The sequence below is a fragment of the Pistacia vera genome, unplaced genomic scaffold, assembly GCF_008641045.1.
Source record: "Pistacia vera cultivar Batoury unplaced genomic scaffold, PisVer_v2 Contig340, whole genome shotgun sequence".
NCBI classification, from domain to species: Eukaryota; Viridiplantae; Streptophyta; class Magnoliopsida; order Sapindales; family Anacardiaceae; genus Pistacia; species Pistacia vera.
The window spans coordinates 331,840-353,394 of record NW_022196158.1 but is presented as its reverse complement, the minus strand read 5'-3'; the positions used below and the strand labels follow the sequence as shown (position 1 = coordinate 353,394).

Below are 21,555 nucleotides of genomic sequence, written 5' to 3'. Positions count from 1 at the left end.
AAANTATCTGTGGAATTGTTTGAATTGTTGTGTGTGCATGTGTTGATTGCTGGAACCGTAAGGTTGAGAGGGGTTTGTATCATAAAACAAGATGTTTTCGACACTATGAGAATGCATTAACAGGAAACCGACTTCCTCATCCCACACAAGTGTAATAGTACCACATGCTATTTTAAATATTATTAGAGCTTCACTCAAAAAAATTAATGCAGACAATTAGTCCACTGGGATATGTTTATGAAAACAATCATGGATCATTATTATCAACCCAAAAATTAAACAGATAAGTCTGTGATCATGATAACCAGATCAAAAGACATACAAGAATACCTTCTTCCAAAGCACAGGGTCCTTCCTTTCCTTGGGCAAAAGAAGATGATCTCGCAGTCGTGAGGCAACTACCCATGGTTCACATTCACCATTTGCACCCTTTGACATCAAAGCACTCTCTTCAAGTATCTCACAAACCTATCAAATTGGCAAATTTTCAATCAATTCAAAATGAGATAAATTAGTAATTAGTTTTATCTTATGCTTCCCTTTCTTTCTTCTAAGTTTATCTATTCCCTATTTTCCATTTCACAGGTTCTCCTATCTTAAAACAAGGAGGCTCTCATTCAATAATCTTCACCCAATTCATTTCATTCATGGGGGCATCCAATTGATAACAGTTTGTTCTCACCATATTAAATCAACTATAGGACTGATCATTAAATGAGAACCAAACTTCTAACCAATAACAAAATTGTAAACTAAAATCAAGGAAACCATGGACTGTGACAATTAAAAACACATGGCTCTATGTACCTGATGGTAAAGCTCTTCAACTCTGATTGATAAATATCGTCTTCGATGGACTTTCCAAAGTAACAATGAGCATGCCATGAGCTGTATATCTTAATAAAGTCAACAAGCTTCAACAGGTTGTACTAAATCTAAAGAACTCTAAGGTTTCCTTTTAAAATGGAGTACCAATGCACAAACAGGCACAATAATTAGAGCATGCCGGGAGACCCATTGACGTATGCGACAAGAGAATGGTTTGTATTGTTCTGTTAGCAAGTCTGGACACTTCAACTCTTTGACCCTAACACAGAAAAAAAAGACAGGAAAACTGAAAATTGTAAAGCATCTGTTTTATAGCATCCCAATGCTTCATTAATAGAAATCAAAACTTAAGGTGGAATAGCATAGCATACCCATAAGAATTCGTCCTCGACTCGAGAAATCTACCAAAATTCTCCATTGTCCTTTTCTTTGCATATAAGTAAGTAGTGTTGTCTGACCTGAAGTTCTCCATCAACTTGTGTCCATCTAAATCATTCCATATTTCGTCCTCTTGAACCTAAAAATGGCATATAATCAGAACAACAGATATCAGCAACACACAGCCCAAGAGTGTTTTCATTCATTATTAAATGCATACTGAAATAATTGTCATAAAATCTACAAAGTAGCAAAGGTAACAAACCCAGATTGCTCCAGTTCCATCGCACAAAAGTTGAGCATACGGTTTACATATACTATTCTCCACCCACTCAGCCTACACTTCCATCACATATGAAAAGCCAATTAGAAAAATATATACAAGATATTGGGAAGCACATCATACCATCCTCTGCTAATACCAGAACAAGCAGAATGAGAAAGATTCTTAGAACACACGAGTTTCTTAGCTGTTTCATTTATATCTCCATCTTCTACACACAACTTCCCATGCTTTCTATAGCCATGAAGACATTCCAATTTGCCTTGATAACACTCCCCATTACTTGGACAGGGCTCACAATTATCTGCAACCGCGTGCATTCATCAAAAGGATCATTAGTACAGGTAATAAGCGTCACTTTGAAACATAATGCTCAGCATTAGAGAGTATATATCTTGATGCAATAATTCTCATTCAAAAATTGAACAATTAGATCAACTCAACAAAGCCTTAATTCCAGACTAATCACATATTCACGTTTTACAGCATGAGGTACCATCTCAATAACAAACGATACAAACAAAACACAAATAAATGTCCTCGAACAAAACAAAATTTGACTAACCTGTAAGAGAATCTGGGGAGTCTATTAAGTTGGAATCGCAGAAAGGGCTTTGTGTGGGGTTAAAAAGGTTACTAAAGTAATTGCAGGTCACAGCGACTGAAGATGCGATAGCGAGTACGGCTACGAGCCTCAAAAACTCTCGCTTCGATGGAAATAAGCTTTGTGGCGGTTCAATCACCCAGCTAACTGAAGAAGAAGAGGTTGAAGATGAATCGGATTTTGGTTTTGGGCGCTTCTTTCTTGTCGAAGACATTGATCTATGAAAGATTTAAACAAAACACTAAAAAAAAAAAAAAAAAAGCAGCTTTTTGTTCCCGAATTTAGATTTGGATGCAAAGTGAAGCAGTAGTTGTGAGCAACTCTGAGGAAAGATGCTACTGTTTCTGTATCATTCTGTTAGGCTCGGTTCTGCTGTGAAGGAAGTTCCGGGAATGCTGTTTTCAAATACTTTGGAAATGAAAAACACATCTTTTATATCTTATTTGAAAATGCGAGAAACTTCGATCCTTGTTTGTTCCTCCTGGTATAATAAAGTTTGCAATACAATCCAATTTTACCAATTTTGTCTTCCAATCACAGTCCACAATTGATCTTAGATACGAGTTACCATATCAGAGTCCTGATAAAAATTTTGTAAGATTTCTAAATATAGTATTGTATCTTCTCATAACTCATAACGATAATAATAATAAATCCTTTTTTAATGATAGAAGATATCCAAACTAATTTATATGTATCTAAATTAATTTTTTAAAACCTAAAATTACCAATGAGATAAAATTTTAATAAATATCCCATTAGCAATAAAAAAGAACGAGAACTGAAACTCATATCCTCTTTTAATAATAATAATTTCATGTTACCAAACTATTTATTCAATTTGAATAATTATTATAATTTGATCCATTTTTTTCATTAATTTATTATCTTTTGCTAACAGTATTGTCTAAATAATTTACAAGTATATTTTTTTTAATTATTATTATTCCATATATAAATAATATAACATTAGATGAAAGAAACTTAACTGCTTAAGTCCCGGTTTTATAGTTTATTAAACCATAATTGATAATTAATAACTACAATAATATGTAAATAGACTAGACATTTTTTGCCATCTATTTTGAGGACTAATGACCTTCCAAAACTTAAAACAAATTATAATATGAAATATGAAAAATTTCCTTGACATTTTGTACAAAATAAACTCAAATAATTGAATTAGTTTATGTTAATTTTTCAAAAACAAAATCAATGTCTCAATTTTCAAAGCATTTAATCGCAAATTTTATGTCGAAATTTGGATAAAGAATACGGTATCGGTGATCTTATTTTATACACTATTAGTAATGTCTAAATTCATCATCCACCGCCATATCTAAACAACAGAAAGTCAACCTCCAGATAATAAATAAGCATTCAACAGCATGTCGATCCATTGACTATCACGTACCTCACCCACACCATTTACAATTAAATTACTCTCTGTCTCTAGTGAATTATTATAATAAATAAAAGATATCAATGTAATTTTGTTTTAAGTAGCTGTGACTGTGAGGCTGTTACGAAGAAAAGCGCGTACATGTCTGGTAGATTCCATGGGAACACCATACAATCTTCAATTTCTGTAATCGGAACCCTCGAGAAGAGATTCTAAAGTCAGGTACTCTCTCTCTCTCTCATTTCCTTGTTTGTGGATTGTAATTAGAATAATTCTAATACTTATTATTCAGACCAAAATTTCAAATCAATTAAGATCTGACATTTTCTCAACTATTACTGTCACCGGATTCTGAGAGAAATTGTCCGACCTATATGTTACATTTTTTTTTCAACTTGCCATTTCTGTTTATCGCTAAATTGGGAGACGCTGATTGATCTACCCAATTTTAGAAACGAAGTTTAAGACAATTATGTTTGAGTTGGGTGAGAATAATATCTGTTAGGGACAAGAAGCGAAGGTTGCTCGAGTTTAGACTGTAATTTTCTATGGGACATGGTGGCGCCAAGTATAAACCAAGAACAAACTGCCACCATTATCTCCACATTATGTTTCAACTCAGTTTTAGAGGACATGAAAAGGAAGGATGAGGTGCGTGCAGAGCACAACGGCTGAAGAGAAAGATGAGGACACTAAGGATGTAAACTATGGAAAACAATCTCTATTGTGATACTTTTCTTGAGTCTCCATTTAAAACACACCAAGTGCCACCCGTAAGAGAAAGCAAAAACTGCTATAGTTACCTGATATAATTTGGGCAATAATAGCCATTATAACAATTCTTTATGTCTTATAATGTATGCAGACATGCTTGCTGATAGATTGGTATTATGACTTATGAAGGTGGTAATGAAAGTGACTTCTAGAAAGGATCAAATGCGTGTATCTTGATAATTTGTTTTGACTTTACAAGGAATTTTTTTTGATTAATCTGGAATCTGGAGTTTTCAGTAATTAGTTAAAGTTAGTTTGATTAGTATATACCATCTTATAGGTTCAGCAGTTTGGCATATAGCTGCTTCTGTTAGCTCACTTGCATCATGCTATGCATAAGCAGTTTTGCACCACGCCTTGCGTCATGGCAATTTAAGAAATCTTCATTTTCCCAATTTTTTGGTTTATTTGACATTGACAGGACTGATACAGTCTTTATTTTCCTATGGTTATCTATATATGACTATATTTGTCTCAACTGGTTATTCAATTTTATTTTTCTTTATGCCCGAAAGACCTACTTTGTGTATATTAGTATTGATAACTTATTTGTTTCAGCCGTTCCTGTATATGCTGTGAGGCAAGTACGCCGATGGCTGATTTACCAGGTTATATGCGTGCTTGCCTGCACACTGGGAAACTTGCTTCGTTGGCCATTTTAGTCTCTGGAGGAATTGTATTGCAAATATTGGTCAGTGGTACTTTTTATTATTAATCTTCTTTAGTTTAGTCAGATGATTCAGTATGACAAATATTTTATGGCCTAGCCATTTACTTTCTGTACCATTTGATGTGGCAGGCATGTGCTCTGTACAATAATTGGTGGCCAATGCTTACTGGTAAGTGTCATTAACATTTGCTAATCAGCGTTTTTATGAGTTTTTTTTCAAAGAAAGTATCTGAATACTTGGTAACTTTGGAAGTTCATAGTCTTTTTATCTTTACCTGTGGTATTTCTTTATACTAAGATTATTAGTAATCTAGCAAGATGTCCTTATATAAAACTGAAGTGCAGTTCTGATACGTTTAAGTTCATTGGCTAAATGGGAATCCATAAATAGAACAGAAGAATCATATATAATATCTTTAAGTGAAAAAAGGATTATAATACTCTTTATACTTAGATGCATGACCATTTGTCCATACATAGCTTGAATCAGGCAAAATTTGAATCTACATTAGATTCTTCATTTGTTTTGTGGTTTTTCACTCATTTAGACATTTTAATGAATAATATAACTTGAAGCTTATTACTTTCATAGACATCGATATTAAAGGATAAGATACAGACAGCTGGTTTCATGAAATTAGAGGTATATTTTCTATTTCTATACATGTTTGAGAATCTCCAATGTCTTGAGGTGGACAGTTCGCATAGTATTTCCTGATTTTTTTTTTTCATTTGATTTTGGAGATGAAACTGTTTCAACTTGAGAATGCAATCATCTTTGACCCTTTAACACAGGTTATATTCTCAAGATTTGAATTAAAGTAATTGTGGGGGCAGACACATGTACTCACGTTTACGTAAATCTCTATTGTTGGCTAGTTTGCTGGTGTCATGTGTACATATGGATTACTATTTAGTGGAGAACATGCTTTGCATTCATTTATTTGTTTTAATTTTTCCATGGGTTGATCTGCTAGTAATATTAGGATTTCTCTGTATGAAGAAATGGAGGTATGGGATTCTCATAAATAAGTTTTATTTGACGACTAAAACAACATTATAGTGATATTTGGATCATATACTTGAAGATGCATTCTAATTGAAATATTGCCGCATTGCGCCTTGCAGTAATAATGTATGTGCTTCTTCCCATGCCTCTGCTTTTCTTTGCGGGTTCTGATGGTTCTTCTTTAATTTCTGAATCTGATAACAGGTTTGTCCTTTTTCCTTGAACAACATTACACAGTAAACATTTTATCAATATTCTTGAGGCTGAGCATTGAAACAATCATCTAATTCAGTTCCATTTTAACAAATAATGTAACAGCTGGGTCAATGCAACCAAGTTTTTGACTGGAGCTTCAGCAGTTGGAAGCATTGCAATACCGGCCATCTTAAAGCATGCAGGGGTTATTGGATGGGGAGCACTACTGATGGAGTTATCATCGTTCTTCATATTTGTAGTAGCCATTATGTGTTACATTCGCGTGGGTGAAGATGATGACTATAGTATCCTCTGAGATTGTTGATTGGGGTTCTTACTTCATTGTTGTATAAAAGTGTCAATGTTAGTCCATTATGTGATTCCTTTTCTTGCTTTTGTGAGCCTTACTTCCCATCTTTGTGTTGATAGATTAAAAAAAAAAAAAATTACATTTAATGAGTGAGATTCTTTGTCTAGTGCCTCAGATGTTTTGGCGATGTTTTTGAACAAATTCTTTGAAGAGAACACTGATTTCAGAATTATAGAAGGCCATTCTGAGTGATCAATTGATGAATCTTACGTCGCCTTTTAAGTTTGATTAGAATTCAATTGGGGTGGACTGTATATTGAGATTATTTATTCTTCAATTTGTTTGTTTTATGGTGAATTTTGTTGTAGACCTGAGGTGTTTTTGAGTTCCTTTGGAGAACTATGGACAAATGTCCCAAATATCTGCGTTATTTGTATCACAAATTCGTCAAAGTCTTCTTTATTCAATAAAATTTATGCAAAACGCAGTGTTAAACTTATATTAGGACAAAAAATTCAAAATTAATACTTAAATAACAATTCTGCAAGTTCTAGATGGGTAATTTTTCATATTATTATAGATAATTATTTTCTGGTATTTTTAAATAGTTCAAATTAAATTTTAGCTTCATTAATTGTTAAGACAAAGCAAGCTTATGGGAACTGTAAGCATTACAAAATAATTTGCATTAATAACAACGGAAGTCAGATTTTGCATTTATTTTTAATTTAATTAATATTTATTTAGTTTGACTAACCTCGGATGTTATATAGTTGTTACAAATATCAGCACGCGTTGATTCGGAAACTTGGTCCGCAAGCATAACACGTTGGTCTTTCCTCTCAGAATCTCTCCTCTCTTACCCGCATTTTATCTTTGCTTCTGCTATAAATATATTTCTATCTTTCCTAAATCAACAGCAAGTATGGAGCACAAAGTAGAATTGACTGAAATAGAAGCACAAGCAGAACAACTCGCCATAGAGTTGTTTCTTCAACAACAAGCTAGTCACTACAGTACTCATATTCCTCACAATTTCAAAGGTATACGCTCCACACAATTAGTAAATCCTCAAATTATCACAACTGGTAATTGTTTGAACTGTATCTTTTGTACTCGCGATGTAGATGTCTGGCAGATTTGCGTAATATTAAACCTCACATTTGTAATACAAAATGTAACTTATAATTAAGATGTGTGTAATTATTGTTATGCATTTTTTTCTTCAGTGATGATGATGATGATGATATATCAAATGATGATGAAATTATGTTGCCGGGAGAAGAAGAAGATGATCTCGGAAATTTGATTATTGTGGATAATTTACCGTTAGTTGTGCTGGAGAAGTTCGAGAAGCTGAGTAGCGCGGTTCGCAAAATCTTCGGCAGATTTGGTGTGCTAAAAGAGGACATGTTTAAGGATATATTTTTCATGCCTGTGGATTCCAATACTGGACAGACTTTAGGTTATTGTTTCATAGAATATGATACTCCTCAGGTATGAATCTTGTTACTATATTGATGGTTACCTTATCAGGAATTTTGAGAAACAAAACCATATAATTTAGTTAAAGAGAATTCAATTTTATTGTTGAATACTTTATTGTTGTTTTGAAATGGTAGACTACCAAATTAAAATTTATTAGTTAATATGACTTGAGGTTGCGGTCAATGTGGCTTCTTGTTGTAGAGTAATAACTTCTCTTAACACTTTTAGATATAATGAAATTTTCTCTAATCCTTTTTCTGCCAATTTTAAAATCTCAAACTAATTTTATCAACTGAAATGCTTTAAGTTTTTGTCAAACTAGTTTTGTAATGTGATGGAATTTGTTTTGGTGTTCTAAATTTTATGGCAAATTGTTACATTTTGAAAAACTAATGTTTTTACTTAAAATATGATACTAAAAATGGGTCTAAAAATATCTCAGTTTGATTTAGCTCTGTGTCAGAGTAATGAGTCTGATATTGTTTTGGGATTTGATCAGTGGCTACTTCATTGAACTCATTTTGTAGTTTATATGATGATTCTGCGATCAAGTGTATTTGAAGAAACTTGTCTGTAGTTAGTTTTTGGAGGAATGCATAGAGTAATTTAACATGGACAGGTAGAGAATGGTTGAATCACAGAAGAGAGAGTACATCGGTTTTATTGAATAGAATATGCTTGCGATACAGTGGAGGTTGCAGTTTGGCACCCAATAGTCTAATAATTTGGCATATTTGCTTTCAAGTCAGCTGATCAATGGATAATGACATAAATTGTGTTCTAAGAATATGTGACTGCAGGCTCATGCTGTTTTTTTTTGGGGGGGGGGGAATTATGCTGTCATTTTAGGAAGCGGAGCTAGCTAAGCAGAATGGAAATGGACTCATAATGGGTAAGGATGGCCGATACAAATTTTCAGTGACGTTATTCAATGAGTTCGACAGAATTATGAATGTTGCAGATGAGTGGACTCCACCGGAAAAGGAACAGTGTGTTTGTGGGGTAATTACTTAATTAACTATATATGCCAATTAGTTTTCTCCATTTCAAATATAATTGCATCAGCACTAACACCCTTTTTTATTTAAACAAAAAATTTCTTCTCGGCTTTGATTATTGAGTGGTTACACTTCTAACTAATTTTTTATATAGTATAAATGCATGCCAAACCTTTTTCCAGTAAATGCGTTGGGAGAGAAGCCAGAACCTGAAACTCCCTCTGGTGTCCGTGTCATGTATTTTCCTAATTTGTCTCACACAATACTCATCTTAGTCATGTTTTGTTATGCCATCATCAAGTCGAGAAGAGCAAACAAGTATGATTGAGAAGGTTAAAGATAAATAAATAAAAATTAGGTCGACTTTGTACACTATATAAATCAGTTAACGTTCACATTCCTCCATAAGCTGGGCCCTGGGGCAGGTTCAATCCTTATCAGCATTAAGGTCATTTACAGATACTCATATAGGAACTTGAGTCCTGATGTCCAATACTCTAGTCATTTCGTTGGATAGGATTGAAATGCACACAATGTTATCAAAAAACCTTAGATATAAACAATACAGTTCCTTTTGGTACACCCTTGGGAGAGTCTTCTTCTGCATCCCATAGCCAAGGTATAAACTTTTTCTCTTCATATGGAGTGTTTTTTTGGCATGGATTTATATGTGTGTGGTTTGTTGAAGGAAAATCTACAAAAACGGTTGACCGATGATAAAGGCCGAGATCAGTTTCTTATTCTTGCTGGATTTGATTTAGAGATTTCTTGGAATGATCCAATACAGCTGAGGCCTGAGGTTGTTCACCATCTTCATGTAAGTGGCTCCACATAATTATTTTGATTGATGTTCTATGTGCTTTTCAAAGCGCATAAGAAAGCACAAGCATAAATCACACTAAAGGAAACAAACCCAAACCATAGCTACTACAGATTCTTTGTCAGTTTCAACAAGGCTGGATACAACTATAACACCTTAATTTCGAAACATAGAAGGTCCCACGTATGCCAATTTTGAAGTTTGAAACGGTTCTCAAAAATGCATTTCAATTTAAAGTAGACTGAATGAGATATTGTCTCCGGACGAATCGCCATAATACATGGGCACCATTGTGATTTAATGATTCTTCTTGGATTAAAACTATTAAGTATTAATACATTTCTTACCACTCACAATTTTCGTGAATTTTCTGGGATGTTGTTTACTGGTTCATGAAAATCTATTGTGATACAATTACTCAAATATCCCGACCATAATTGCTATTATCGCAATCAATACTATCAGGGTAAAATTATGACGATATTTTTTTTCAGGAAAGGATTGAAGGTTATGCACGGACACGGTGGTCACCACTTGGAACATACTTAGCCGCAGTAAATAAGCAGGGCGTTACTTTATGGGGAGGTGCAACTACCTTCGAATGTCTTGCTCATTGTGCTCATCCTGAGGTTCTTCCATTTTTGGTTCTTTTGTTTTCTTCTTCTTTACTCATATAGAAAATTTTTCATTCCTTTTACCCACAGTTTTTCCGTGATGGGTTAATTTTAGGTTAAGCTCATAGCTTTCTCTGCAGCAGAGAAATATTTGGTTACATACAGTTGTCATGAACCTGTAACTCCTCTAGATGAATATGTGAGATCCTTGCTCTAAGATTTACTCTTCGATCGATTATGTTGATCAAGTGAAGTAGCCATCATACATTTCAGTCTTGAATTTTCATTCTACAGAGTGTTTTGTTGAATGTTTTTAACGTGAGAACTGGAAAACTAAAGAAAAGCTTCAAAGGAAGTGCAAAGGACTTTGGAATTTGTGGAGATGGAGGACATATCTAGTGTACCATGGCCTCTTATTAGGTTTTACTTTTATTACTTTGCTGTATTTTACAAGGAATCTTGCCCATTAGCTATAGACTTCCTAATCATCATTCGACGCTGAGCCCGCCAATAAAGATATATATTTCTGCTAATAAGTGACGTCGCCTCTTTTCATACTTGATTTTCCCATATGCTGATCGTGTGGTTTCTGGCAATCAAAGGAAAAGGTACCATTTTTCTTGCCTTCCTTAAACCTGCTTCCCACTGCGTCATGACTTCGTTCCGGGCCCATGTGGGCTTGAGCTTTCTTCACTTCTGCTTGACCGCTTGCAACCGGGGAGATAATGCTCTACTCTTTCTGTGTCTATTCCTTGTTGGTAAGACCACGCAAAGATGTCTTGATACCTCTGAGAAGATTGGTGATAGCTTTGCCCTGTTAATCAGATAACTCTCGCCGATTTTCACTTCCCTAGGGGTCTCATCTGTCCCAATATTAACTGCCCTGGCCTGCTCTATGTGGGCGTGGGTGGTTCCATGCCTTTCAACCATGTCCAAGATTTCTTTTGCAAATTATTCTCAGTATGTTCTCGGTCTCGAGTTCTGGAAACCTCGTCACTGAGCCCGATGTCAAGATTGTACTCGAGGGAAGAGCTTTCTTCATATCCGTTTGGTCCTCTACCAAGTTAGAACATTCCCTAGGAAAAAGAGAGAGATTTTTAGTGCAATAAGAAAGTAACTGAAATGCATCATATATTCACATAAGACATGAACTTTGACTGAAAGCAGTATAACCTCTAGAAATTATTATCCCGTTGGTTTAAAAGCATAACGTTAATAGGTCTAGTCATGGGGTATGGTCTATAGGCGAAACTACTTTCTCATTCCATTCCAGTGGCTCGACCAATAACCAATGGCGAAAACTAAAAAATCCATGGTTTCTCCGGTAGAACCCCATTTCGCCCAAGTTGTTGCGGAACCGAAAAAAGAAGCGGTTTTTCGCACAGCTTGCTCATAGTGCGGTCCCACTTGTGTTCGTATTTGGCCGAAGAAGCATCGGACAGGTTGGAGTTCTACCTTCTTGGGACTCCATGGACCAAGATCTGCTTTCATTTATGGGCATACCGATCTACTTTAGTAGATCATATGGATGTAGAAAAAGCTTCATTTTGATGAATGGAAACATCTCTTTTCCATTTCTATTTACCTAGTTCATATCTTTGTTTCGTGTGTTCCCAGGAGGAATTCGATCTCTTCAATCTCGGGATACCACCTAAATAACTGGGCCAAGAGTCAAATAGGAAATTGCATACCATTAGCCGATTACGTATAGTAACATGGGTACATGATAGTGAATGTCATCCAGGTCAAGGCGCAAAGCTGGCTCGAGCCGCAGGAACTTTGCTAAAATATGAAGGAACCAGCACCCCCTACACTCTCTCTTAGGCTTGTGCGTACCTTCGGGTCTTGAAAAAGTCATTGATTCCCGATGTGTCCTTCCTTCTGACAAGGTTCTAGACCTAGGAATGAGAATGGATTTTTCTTTTCCTGTTGAAGTGAGCTGACCCCAGCCCCACCCCAACCAGCCCTACTTTCGACTCACATACGTACTTCAGTAGGCGCCTTCCAAGAGGGGTTTTTTTACCGAAGATTCAAACTTTCTCAGGCCTATCTGTAAATGTAGAATTGCGGTTTCGCCACCATTTCTGACTAGGTCATATTTCCGTTCATAGTCAGAAAGTGCCCTTCTTTTTTAAGTGATTTCATTGAGGAATTACCCAGCAACCACTGTAACCTTTAGCCCGCTCCAGCATCTCGTTTGGGACTTAGCTATTTGCGCTGCAAGGCGAACACTTCTTCTTGAGAGAAAGCCCTGTACTAGGGCTGGTGGGGTGAGGAACTAGTTGGGATGCTTCGACAAAAGTAATTAGATCAGATGGAGCAATGACAAGATGACAAGATTTTGCTTTGATTGGGAAGAATGCAATCCATGTTTATGAAGTACAAAGCTATTCTTTCAAGAAATATCTACAAATTGACGACGTCAAGATTTTAGTTGGTCTCCGGCTGACCTGTCATTGCACTTTTTGTTTCAGAACTAAAGTTTGGGAATCAACTGCTAGAGTGAGAACAACGATTACATAGAAGTGCCTTTTATGGTTGAATCTTACTTCTGTTACTTTCTCGATTGACAGGTGAGTCTCGTTAAAATTCCAGGCAAAGAAGAGTTAAGGCAGAAAAGTCTGTTCAATGTTAGTAATTGCAAAATGTACTTTCAAAGCAATGTGGTTACTTGCATCATGTTGAAAGGTATTCAAAAACAAAGAAAACCACTTATTCTGGTTTAGAGCTTTTCCGTATGAAAGAACGAGACATCCCAGTTGAGGCTCTAGAGTTGGAAAACGAGAACAAGAACAAAAAGATTTACATGTTTGCTTGGGAACCTAAGGGTCGAAGGTTTGCGGTTCTTCACGGGGATAACGTGAGGCCTGATATCAGCTTCTACTCTATGGTGAATACTTTTAATCAAGGAATTGTCACAAAGCTCTCAAATCTTACTGGAAGACGAGCTAATGCTCTTTGCTGATCACCAGCTGGACGTTTCATTGTCCTCCCAGAATTGAGTGGTTCCAGTGGACAACTGGAATTTTATGATGTTGATGACATTCAGACCAGAACTATGACTGGACATTACATGTTGACAAATATCGAATGGGATTCTACTGGACGGTAAATTTCTACACATAAATGCTGATCCAAAATTTTAAATATTGAACAACAATTCTTATAAAATTTTAATTTCCGTATAATTTTACTTGCCTTCATAGGTATGTGGCGACTTCTGTTACTGCAGTGGATGCAATAGAGAATGGCTTCAACATATGGACCTTTTATGGCAAGCTACCATACTACATGCCCATGGATGATTTATCACAGGTACTATTGGTTGTTAAACAATCTTCACAGATGCAATTGACATTTGACCGTGCTTCCAGCCTATGCATACTAGCCACGAGGCAGTCAATTTGCATACTTTAAAAAAAAACAAAAAAAAAAAAAAGTGTTCAGGTTAAGATACGGACTTAAAACTTTTTTAATCCTTAGTAAAAGCTCTAAGCTTCCTCTTTTACAGATAACAGACATGCCTTGACAATTTCTACCAATTTGGAGAGGCGACTACGCAATATGGGTGTTTTTGCCGATCCTCTGAAGGTCCAACATCTCACCACTAAATTGCAACCATTCAACACCCTATGTGTTAGATAAAACTTTAAATTCCAAGGAATTCTTTATCATCATTGAACAGCTTTCTTGAAGGAACTGTTATTAAAGCAGTGTTTTGTTTTGTTTTGTTTTGTTTTTCGGAATTAATCACACTAAGTTTGAATAAATATAAGTTTCCATGTATGTAGTTTTCATGGCGCCCAAGGCCACCCCTGTTGCTGAGTGCAGAGAAACAGGAAGAGATAAAGAAAAACCTGAAGAAGTACAGCAAGAAATAAAAGGAACAGGACCGGGATGGATCAAAGTATTACAATGCACAGGAGCACCGGAGAAGGAATGTGCTAACGGAAGAATGGAGCAGATGGGTTTTGAAATGGAAGTGGCTGCAGAAGGAAGAGAAAGTCCAAAGGTATATGTTAAGAGACGAAGAAGCGAGGAGGAAGATAAATATGCTGCGGAGGAAGTAGAATGTGAGGAGGTGTTAATTACAGCAGTAGAAATAGTGACTTTTTGATCTTCGACAATATGGTGAAAATATAATAAATACATTTAGAAACATTCTTTACAATATCTCATCTAAATAGATGATTTTCAGCTCCAGAAGACATATTGCATGCCTCAAGTTTTCTCAGATGAAAAATGCTATGTGAAGATTATATTTGTAGTCAATGCATTATTTACAGACAAAACACTAATGCTGCAAACCAGCAAATTGATTTTCTTATTTCCCATTGCTTAATTTTGTTATCGTGCGGTGATTTTTCCTACGTGTTAATGTGCCAGGCCATGTACATCGAGATGCCTTGTCAGAGCATCTCCAACCCAACGCCAAAACACTAAAATGGTGTGAAATAAAGTGGAGAATAATGAAATACACCAAAAATGAAGATGGTCTCACAATTATCGTCATCCGCCCTAATCCTAATCATCATCAAATCCGAAGGTTAAACCCACAATTATATCACAATTTATCATCTGCGGGAGACTAAGATCAAAATAATCTAAAACTAACTTCAATTAAATAAAGACGGGCAAAAGACCAACAATAATTCTAACAGAATTATATTCATTCTTCTAATTCTGTTTCTTACAAGCAAATTTTCTCTTATCTCATCAAAATACCACACGGAACTGGGGCGCTTCGGCTTCACTGGCCGGCAGGATCTGCCAACGGCAAGGCTCCAGATCGTCAGAGACGGGGCAGTACCCAGCCACAGTTACCTTATCAGCTGAAGCAGCAATCGACCCGAACTCGAATACCGTCACGCTCTCAGCCGGTCGGGGCACTTCAACGGCACCGTTCATACCCGGGGCAGCGGGGATTTCGGATTTCGAGTCGTTTGTTGATTTGGAAGATCCGGATTGTTGGGACTTTGGCTTTGGGTTGCCCGTGAACCAAGAGAGAAGACCCATGGTTCAGTTTCAGTGGTTTTAGGGTTTATGAAAAATGATTGTTGTTTTTCTATTTTAATGGGATAAGACTAGAGGCTGAGGGATTGGCGGTTTTGCTGAAATTACAAACTACACCTATAGTGAAAGGTTATTCATGTCATTTTATTATTACGATGATAAAAATTTCCAATTCTCATTCTCCTTTCTCGCACTTTTTACCTTGTTTTTGAAATCGTTAAATCTTAGGTAACCTTGAGATTGAGGAAAAAAAACCAACAATACCCCTATCTTGATAATAAATACACATACTTTCAACTACTTCGCCATCAAATTCCTATGTTCGTAGCTTGGAAAGGGTATTATTGACATTGTATTGGTCAACTTTTTTTTTGTGTCTGGGGTGTCTGAACCAGTTTGTGTATACCTTCACTAATATCGAGATCTATTAAATACTTTATAAGTCCAAAAGAATAAGTAAGCCATAATATTGTTATGGTAGATTTGAATCTAGAAACTCAAGAAAAAGAGCAAATCTCTTTAACTAGTAGGCCAACCCATTGGGGTTGTATTGGTTAGGTTAACTAGTCGGTAAAAGGAGGTTATTGATGGAGGGTGTTGATGTTAATTGCCAGACTTGAGGGGAGGTGGGTAATTTTTATCCTAAAACATTACATGGCATATACATGTCACAAGATAAGCCATAATATTATTGCGATAGATTTGAATAAAAAAACTCAAGGAAATAAACAAACTTTCTTGATCGTCAAGTCAACTCATTGGGGTTGTGTTGGTCAACTTAAATGGGGTAAAGCGAGGTTATTAATGGAGGGTGTTGATGTTAATTGCCAGACCTGTGGGGTTGTGATTTTTACTCTAAAACATTACATGGTATATACATGTCACAGCCAGCCATGCGAGTATGCGACTACAGAGCTCAGAGCTCAAAGAAAAAATCTCAGAAGCATGAACGAAGAACAACGATCTCTGCTCCTCAAATCCGCCTCTCTCTTCCCTCCTTCTCCAGGTGGTCACATTCACTGCATCTCTAAAAGACGCCCCGTTTCATTGTCTAACAATCTCTCATTTCGATTTTTTTTTCTTTCTATCTTTTTTTCAGGAGTGAAGCTATCATACGGTACAGCCGGGTTCAGAGCAGACGCTTCTATCCTTCAATCAACGGTGCACAGAGTAGGAATATTGGCAGCTTTGAGATCGCTGAAGACCCAATCAGTGATCGGCTTGATGGTCACAGCTTCGCACAACAAAGTCACCGATAATGGCGTCAAGATCGCTGATCCTAGTGGTGGAATGCTCTCTCAAGACTGGGAACCTTTCGCTGATCACATCGCCAATGCTCGTGATCCTGAAACCCTCGTTTCGGTCAGTGTTAAACACTTACACTTCCTACATTTATTTGAATTTCAATTGTAAACTTCTTGATTTTGCTTAATTGGGAACTGCATACAACTTACTTCACATTCATTGTTTGCTTTAAATAGTTGATTGAAGAATTTGTGAAGAAGGAAAATATCCCCTTTGATGGAACACATTCAGCAGAGATATTGTTGGGAAGAGACACGAGGCCTAGTGGTGAATCTCTTCTTGAAGTTGCTAAACAAGTAATGATCCCCCTTTTAGCAAACTTGTGCATAAAGCCTTGCTCTTTAGTTTTATTGTTTTAATTTTATATAGTTGATATATGTTTTGCATTCAATTGAAAGGGAATCAATTCGGTATCGGGGGCAGTGGCCCATGACATGGGAATTTTGACCACTCCACAACTACATTGGATGGTTCGTGCCAGAAATAAGGGCTTGAAAGCAACTGAATCTGATTATTTTGATCAGCTTTTGAGTTCATTCAGGTTGGTTTGAGATAGAGATGTAATTAATAAGTTTGTTTGACGTTACATTTTTAAAATGTTTTTTTTTTTCATTTTTCATTTTTTATTAAAGGTCTTTGCATTGTTTGTCAGTTGCTTAATGGATTTGATACCCGATGGAAGTAAAATTAATGAGAGCGAGGACAAATTGATGGTGGATGGGGCTAACGGTGTGGGTGGAGAAAAACTTGAAATTATAAAGACAAAGCTGAATGGTTTGGTTATTGAGGTTTATAATGATGGAAAAGGAGGAGGTGTACTCAATGAAGGAGTTGGTGCTGATTTTGTGCAGAAAGACAGGGTTGCTCCACATGGATTTAGTTCTATCCATGCTGGGATAAGGTCAGCTATCCCATGATATGAGATTATAATTTATTTGTTAACCGTACAGTGAGTTTCTTAAGTGCTCAGATTACATGCCCTAATTTCTGTAGTTAAATTGCTGCAATGAGATCCGGCTGTTGATATATGATTACTTGCCTCTTGTGTAGAGTTACAGTTACGACTTTCTATTTCATATTTGTCATACACATGGAACTAGCTATATATATATATATATATATATATATCGACACACACTGTAGTTTATACAATAGTCGGTTTTGGATGGATAACAGAGGATTATGTGGGATTTTCCTGAAAGTAAATACTTTTTGGGTTTTCATTTAGATAACTGGACCATTTCCAGTTTGGAACTTTTTTCTGTTTAATTGATGCTACCCCTTTGATGTAGAGTGTGATTGATTGGTGGAAGAGGGACTAACTGAATGGATGGATCTAGCTTTTCAGGTGTGCAAGTCTGGATGGGGATGCTGATCGGCTTGTCTATTTCATTGTGCCATCAAATAGTAGCAGCAAGATTGATCTTGTTGATGGGGACAAGATATTATCTTTGTTTGCTGTATTCATCAAGGACCAGTTAAGTATTCTCGATGAGGGAGATATGAAAGGAAAAGATAATTATAAAGCTCGTCTTGGTGTTGTACAGACAGCTTATGCAAATGGCGCAGCCACAGATTATCTCAAGCAGTTGGGCCTGGAAGTTGTATTTACACCAACAGGAGTAAAATACTTACATGAGCAAGCTGCTCAGTATGATATAGGGATCTATTTCGAGGCTAATGGCCATGGCACCATCTTGTTCTCAGACCAGTTCTTATGCTGGCTTGAGGCCAGAAATAATGAGCTTTCTTCCATATCTAAAGGTTTTTTGTGATGTGATCAGTGTATCCTTGTGCAGATATGACTGTCAAACAACCAATGTTATTGAATTATTAGGTTGTTGTTTCAGGTTCAGAAGCCCAAAAGGCTGCTTTGAGACTGTTGGCAGTCAGTAAGTTGATCAATCAAGCTGTCGGAGATGCTTTGAGTGGCTTGCTCTTGGTGGAGGCTATATTGCGACACATGGGATGGTCAATACATAAATGGAATGCACTCTATCAGGATCTACCAAGTAAGCAACTTAAGGTCAGTTTCCTTGATCATATTTTGTGGAACATTCTTAGGTTCTATTTTGCCCCCTCCTGTTGCTGTTGGTATTAACTCTTTGTAGATCTGATGAATCTTTGAAGGTGAAAGAGCTTTAACTAGTGAATGGTTCTTTCATTTGTAGATTCATTGTGTAGTATTATGTATGTCATCCACTGTTCTTTCTCATTGTCCTCTCCTGTGCTCTTAGCTATATGTTTAAGCTGCTCAAGTCCTGTTTCATTCTTGGAATGTGCTGAAACTGGTCTAGCTTTTTGAGATTCTGTTGCATCATATGCTTAGAAATGCACAAGTGTTAAGTGATGAGCAGTTCCATTTTTGGAGAAGATGAGAGGGATACCAAGAAAATTAGTTTGGCTTGGTTCAACTTGAAGGTAGTTGCAGGCCAAGGGAAGACTAGCAGCGCTGGCCTGTGCTGTATCACAAACCATAGATCACGAATTGACCAAAAATCATGAATAGCTTAAATGGACTATAATATATGTGCTCTAATATAAACCTTTCAAAAAAATGTGAGTTCTTTTATTGGAGACTGTGTGCTTTCTTTCTTTCTTTGGCATATGATGGGGTACTAACTTCCACTTGCTTTATTTTTATTTTTTTATTTTGTACTTCTACTTTCTTATGTTGACGTAATAATACATTGTATAATTTGGAGAAAATTTAATTTGAAGTTTAAACCACTTCATAAATTGATGCTTGCTCTGATTCCCTTTGGTTTTTAGGTTAAAGTGGTGGACAGAACTGCTTGTGTTACGGCAAATGCAGAAACTGTGGTTGTGAGCCCCCCTGGCGTTCAAGAAGCTATTAATGCTGAAATTGGTAATGACATATCATTCAGACTTCGGATCTTAATTGTTCAGTAATGTTTGCTCATTCATGAATATATACATGTAATGGGAACTTTTTAAGTAAAAGAATGTAAAGTTTCCCCAATCTTTCAAGGGATTGTGCAAAGTGTAACAGTGAGGATTTTATATATGATGCAGCAAAATATCATCAAGGCCGATCTTTCATACGACCTTCAGGTACAGAGGATGTCATACGTGTATATGCAGAGGCATCCACACAAGAAGCAGCAGACAGCCTTGCTAACTCTGTAGCTGCAATTGTGGACCGATTTCTTGGTTTCAGCAGCTCCCAATAATTGCTTCTGACCTTTTTCTTTAACTGGACATGACCAGTCTGAGCTCCAGATTGCACATCTCTGATCATTGCGGTTGCGGATGCGCCTAATGATTTAGATGTATGATGTGGTATTTTACAAATATTGTATTTTGCAAAGCCAAAATGGAATATGATTTGAGACACGTATGAATGCGGATGGTGAAACACATAATAATTGAGAATGGAAAACGCTTCATTGTATTTTAATGGCATGGGCCGACTTCGCAATTATTCGCTGTTATATTTGGTTAGAACCGTTTTTATAGAGTGCGGAAAAGGTTTGTGTATCCATGGAGTTTCCTCGTGGCTTCGGTAGAAACAGCTTCATTAAATCAGGATGTTGAAGTAAACATGAGCTTCTGCAGTTCTAAACCCATGGCTAAGAGAAAAGGCCTTCCGTATTTCAGGGGTTAATTTGGTGAAAATAAGAGTTTAGTTTAACCCCAGTGTAACAGTAGTCGATTGGCGGTATTTGTCTTATAGACTAGAAAATTTCGAGTTAGAAATCTCACATTCAATGTGGATGCCCACTTCAATGCATTCCGACCCATTAAACAATATTCTGTCACAGTTGATGAACAATGAAATCATAACAGTTAACAGCTCAAAGCATAACAGACAAGTAGAATTGAACAGTATTGGCTTAGCCATGATAATTACCTTACAAGCTGTAACTCATGATGCAAAAGCTTATATAACCACAAGTAGCTTGATGCTCATTTTAAGATATAACTTCAGAAAGTTGTTTGCGGTCAATACAGTTATTGGGTTTTGATAGAAAACCATGTAGTTAATCAAATACCCTTTTATTAGCTTGCTATTTTATAATCACATGGGGATGCTCAATTTATGCAATACTCAGCAAATTCATAAATATCTGCTACTACGAATTACCACAATTTTCGCATAGGCATGTACGAAGAGCCAGATAGAGAACTAAATCAAAACCATAAGGTGTCATTTCTGGTGAATCATGAGACAACATAGATGCTACACTATTTCTTTGCCAAAGGTTAATCAGCTCATAAAGAGAAATTTTCAGTGCCCAAGCTCTTAAGCATAAACCATTAGGAGAAGGCTAAACATCTAAAACTTAGCTCAAAAAAATTAACAGCTCAGTGCATAGAACTACATGAAACAAAACTAACACTTCTCAAGAGAAGATGACAAAAATTGAGCCAGCAAGCAAGTATAGAAGCTTTTCAACTAATAATTAAGATTAAAATCTGCAAATAATCCGATTGAACTTCTAATGATTAATTTTGCCATCACAGCTGCAGTAAATCAAAGCCAGCAGATTGTTTTAATAGGTCCTATTTGCAATACTTGCCAGAGGCATCTCTGTTATTCCACAACCCACCATATACCCCAATGCATATTTATGTAAATTGAATCCATCCCTTTGTTTGGCTGTCTGCTTGTCACTATCACATTTCAAATTTCATTGGTAAAGCCAATATTTCCATTGCAAATGATCAAACCTTCCAGAAAATCTTTCTCCTCTATTTACATCTAGCACTATCCTTTCCATGTCTCAGCACTATTATGTAAGCACGGTACGAAAATTGCCGCAACAACAAATAACATTCTTAATGTCGAACAAATAAAAGACAATCAAAATGAATCCCACAAAAGCAAAGAAGTTTTCAT

At 36.3% G+C, this 21,555-nt stretch overlaps 5 protein-coding genes and 1 pseudogene across 6 annotated transcripts; 4 read left to right on the top strand and 2 right to left on the bottom strand.

Annotated features, from left to right (window-relative positions):
• Positions 1–327: 327 nt before the first annotated feature.
• Positions 328–2,343, bottom strand: LOC116138375. Of its 2 annotated transcripts, none has more exons than XM_031424083.1 (6): positions 2,055–2,343; positions 1,666–1,793; positions 1,472–1,543; positions 1,200–1,345; positions 808–1,114; positions 328–468 (listed from the first exon to the last, which is right to left on the bottom strand). In XM_031424083.1, the coding sequence occupies exons 1-5, from the start codon at positions 2,305–2,307 to the stop codon at positions 946–948; spliced, it is 768 nt and encodes a 255-aa protein (XP_031279943.1). In that variant the 5' UTR covers positions 2,308–2,343; the 3' UTR covers positions 328–468; positions 808–945. The 2 variants fall into 2 exon arrangements, with proteins under 2 accessions (XP_031279943.1, XP_031279944.1); XM_031424084.1 differs by having other exon boundaries at positions 808–1,087.
• Positions 2,344–3,505: 1,162 nt separating this feature from the next.
• LOC116138374 (vacuolar protein sorting-associated protein 55 homolog) lies at positions 3,506–6,822 on the top strand. Its single transcript, XM_031424082.1, has 5 exons — positions 3,506–3,717; positions 4,828–4,960; positions 5,069–5,108; positions 6,068–6,152; positions 6,267–6,822. The coding sequence occupies exons 2-5, from the start codon at positions 4,862–4,864 to the stop codon at positions 6,457–6,459; spliced, it is 417 nt and encodes a 138-aa protein (XP_031279942.1). The 5' UTR covers positions 3,506–3,717; positions 4,828–4,861; the 3' UTR covers positions 6,460–6,822.
• Positions 6,823–7,378: 556 nt separating this feature from the next.
• LOC116138357 lies at positions 7,379–14,709 on the top strand (annotated as a pseudogene).
• LOC116138402 (eukaryotic translation initiation factor 3 subunit B-like) lies at positions 8,954–10,817 on the top strand. The gene is made up of 2 exons (XM_031424111.1): positions 8,954–9,756; positions 10,254–10,817. Exons 1-2 carry the CDS (start codon positions 9,580–9,582, stop codon positions 10,434–10,436), a joined length of 360 nt encoding a protein of 119 aa, XP_031279971.1. The 5' UTR covers positions 8,954–9,579; the 3' UTR covers positions 10,437–10,817.
• Positions 14,710–14,904: 195 nt separating the features above from the next.
• Positions 14,905–15,469, bottom strand: LOC116138403. Its single transcript, XM_031424112.1, has one exon. It carries the CDS (start codon positions 15,387–15,389, stop codon positions 15,090–15,092), a length of 300 nt encoding a protein of 99 aa, XP_031279972.1. The 5' UTR covers positions 15,390–15,469; the 3' UTR covers positions 14,905–15,089.
• An 837-nt stretch (positions 15,470–16,306) lies between these two features.
• On the top strand, positions 16,307–20,048 carry LOC116138369 (phosphoacetylglucosamine mutase). Its single transcript, XM_031424077.1, has 9 exons — positions 16,307–16,392; positions 16,486–16,748; positions 16,868–16,987; positions 17,090–17,232; positions 17,344–17,592; positions 18,040–18,455; positions 18,542–18,717; positions 19,464–19,560; positions 19,728–20,048. Exons 1-9 carry the CDS (start codon positions 16,332–16,334, stop codon positions 19,883–19,885), a joined length of 1,683 nt encoding a protein of 560 aa, XP_031279937.1. The 5' UTR covers positions 16,307–16,331; the 3' UTR covers positions 19,886–20,048.
• The last annotated feature ends 1,507 nt before the right edge of the window (positions 20,049–21,555 follow it).

Coding starts and splice junctions, on each gene's coding strand:
- LOC116138402 (XM_031424111.1), top strand. CDS start 9,580: ATGGAGTGTTTTTTTGGCATGGATTTATATGTGTGTGGTTTGTTGAAG. Junction 9,757..10,253: donor AGGTTGTTCACCATCTTCAT/GTAAGTGGCTCC, acceptor ATTTTTTTTCAG/GAAAGGATTGAAGGTTATGC.
- LOC116138369 (XM_031424077.1), top strand. CDS start 16,332: ATGAACGAAGAACAACGATCTCTGCTCCTCAAATCCGCCTCTCTCTTC. Junction 17,233..17,343: donor CAGCTTTTGAGTTCATTCAG/GTTGGTTTGAGA, acceptor ATTGTTTGTCAG/TTGCTTAATGGATTTGATAC. Junction 19,561..19,727: donor AGCTATTAATGCTGAAATTG/GTAATGACATAT, acceptor TATATGATGCAG/CAAAATATCATCAAGGCCGA.
- LOC116138374 (XM_031424082.1), top strand. CDS start 4,862: ATGGCTGATTTACCAGGTTATATGCGTGCTTGCCTGCACACTGGGAAA. Junction 5,109..6,067: donor TTGGTGGCCAATGCTTACTG/GTAAGTGTCATT, acceptor TGCGCCTTGCAG/TAATAATGTATGTGCTTCTT. Junction 6,153..6,266: donor ATTTCTGAATCTGATAACAG/GTTTGTCCTTTT, acceptor ATAATGTAACAG/CTGGGTCAATGCAACCAAGT.
- LOC116138375 (XM_031424083.1), bottom strand. CDS start 2,307: ATGTCTTCGACAAGAAAGAAGCGCCCAAAACCAAAATCCGATTCATCT. Junction 1,794..2,054: donor CTCCCCAGATTCTCTTACAG/GTTAGTCAAATT, acceptor ACGCGGTTGCAG/ATAATTGTGAGCCCTGTCCA. Junction 1,544..1,665: donor ATGAAACAGCTAAGAAACTC/GTGTGTTCTAAG, acceptor ATGGAAGTGTAG/GCTGAGTGGGTGGAGAATAG.
- LOC116138403 (XM_031424112.1), bottom strand. CDS start 15,389: ATGGGTCTTCTCTCTTGGTTCACGGGCAACCCAAAGCCAAAGTCCCAA.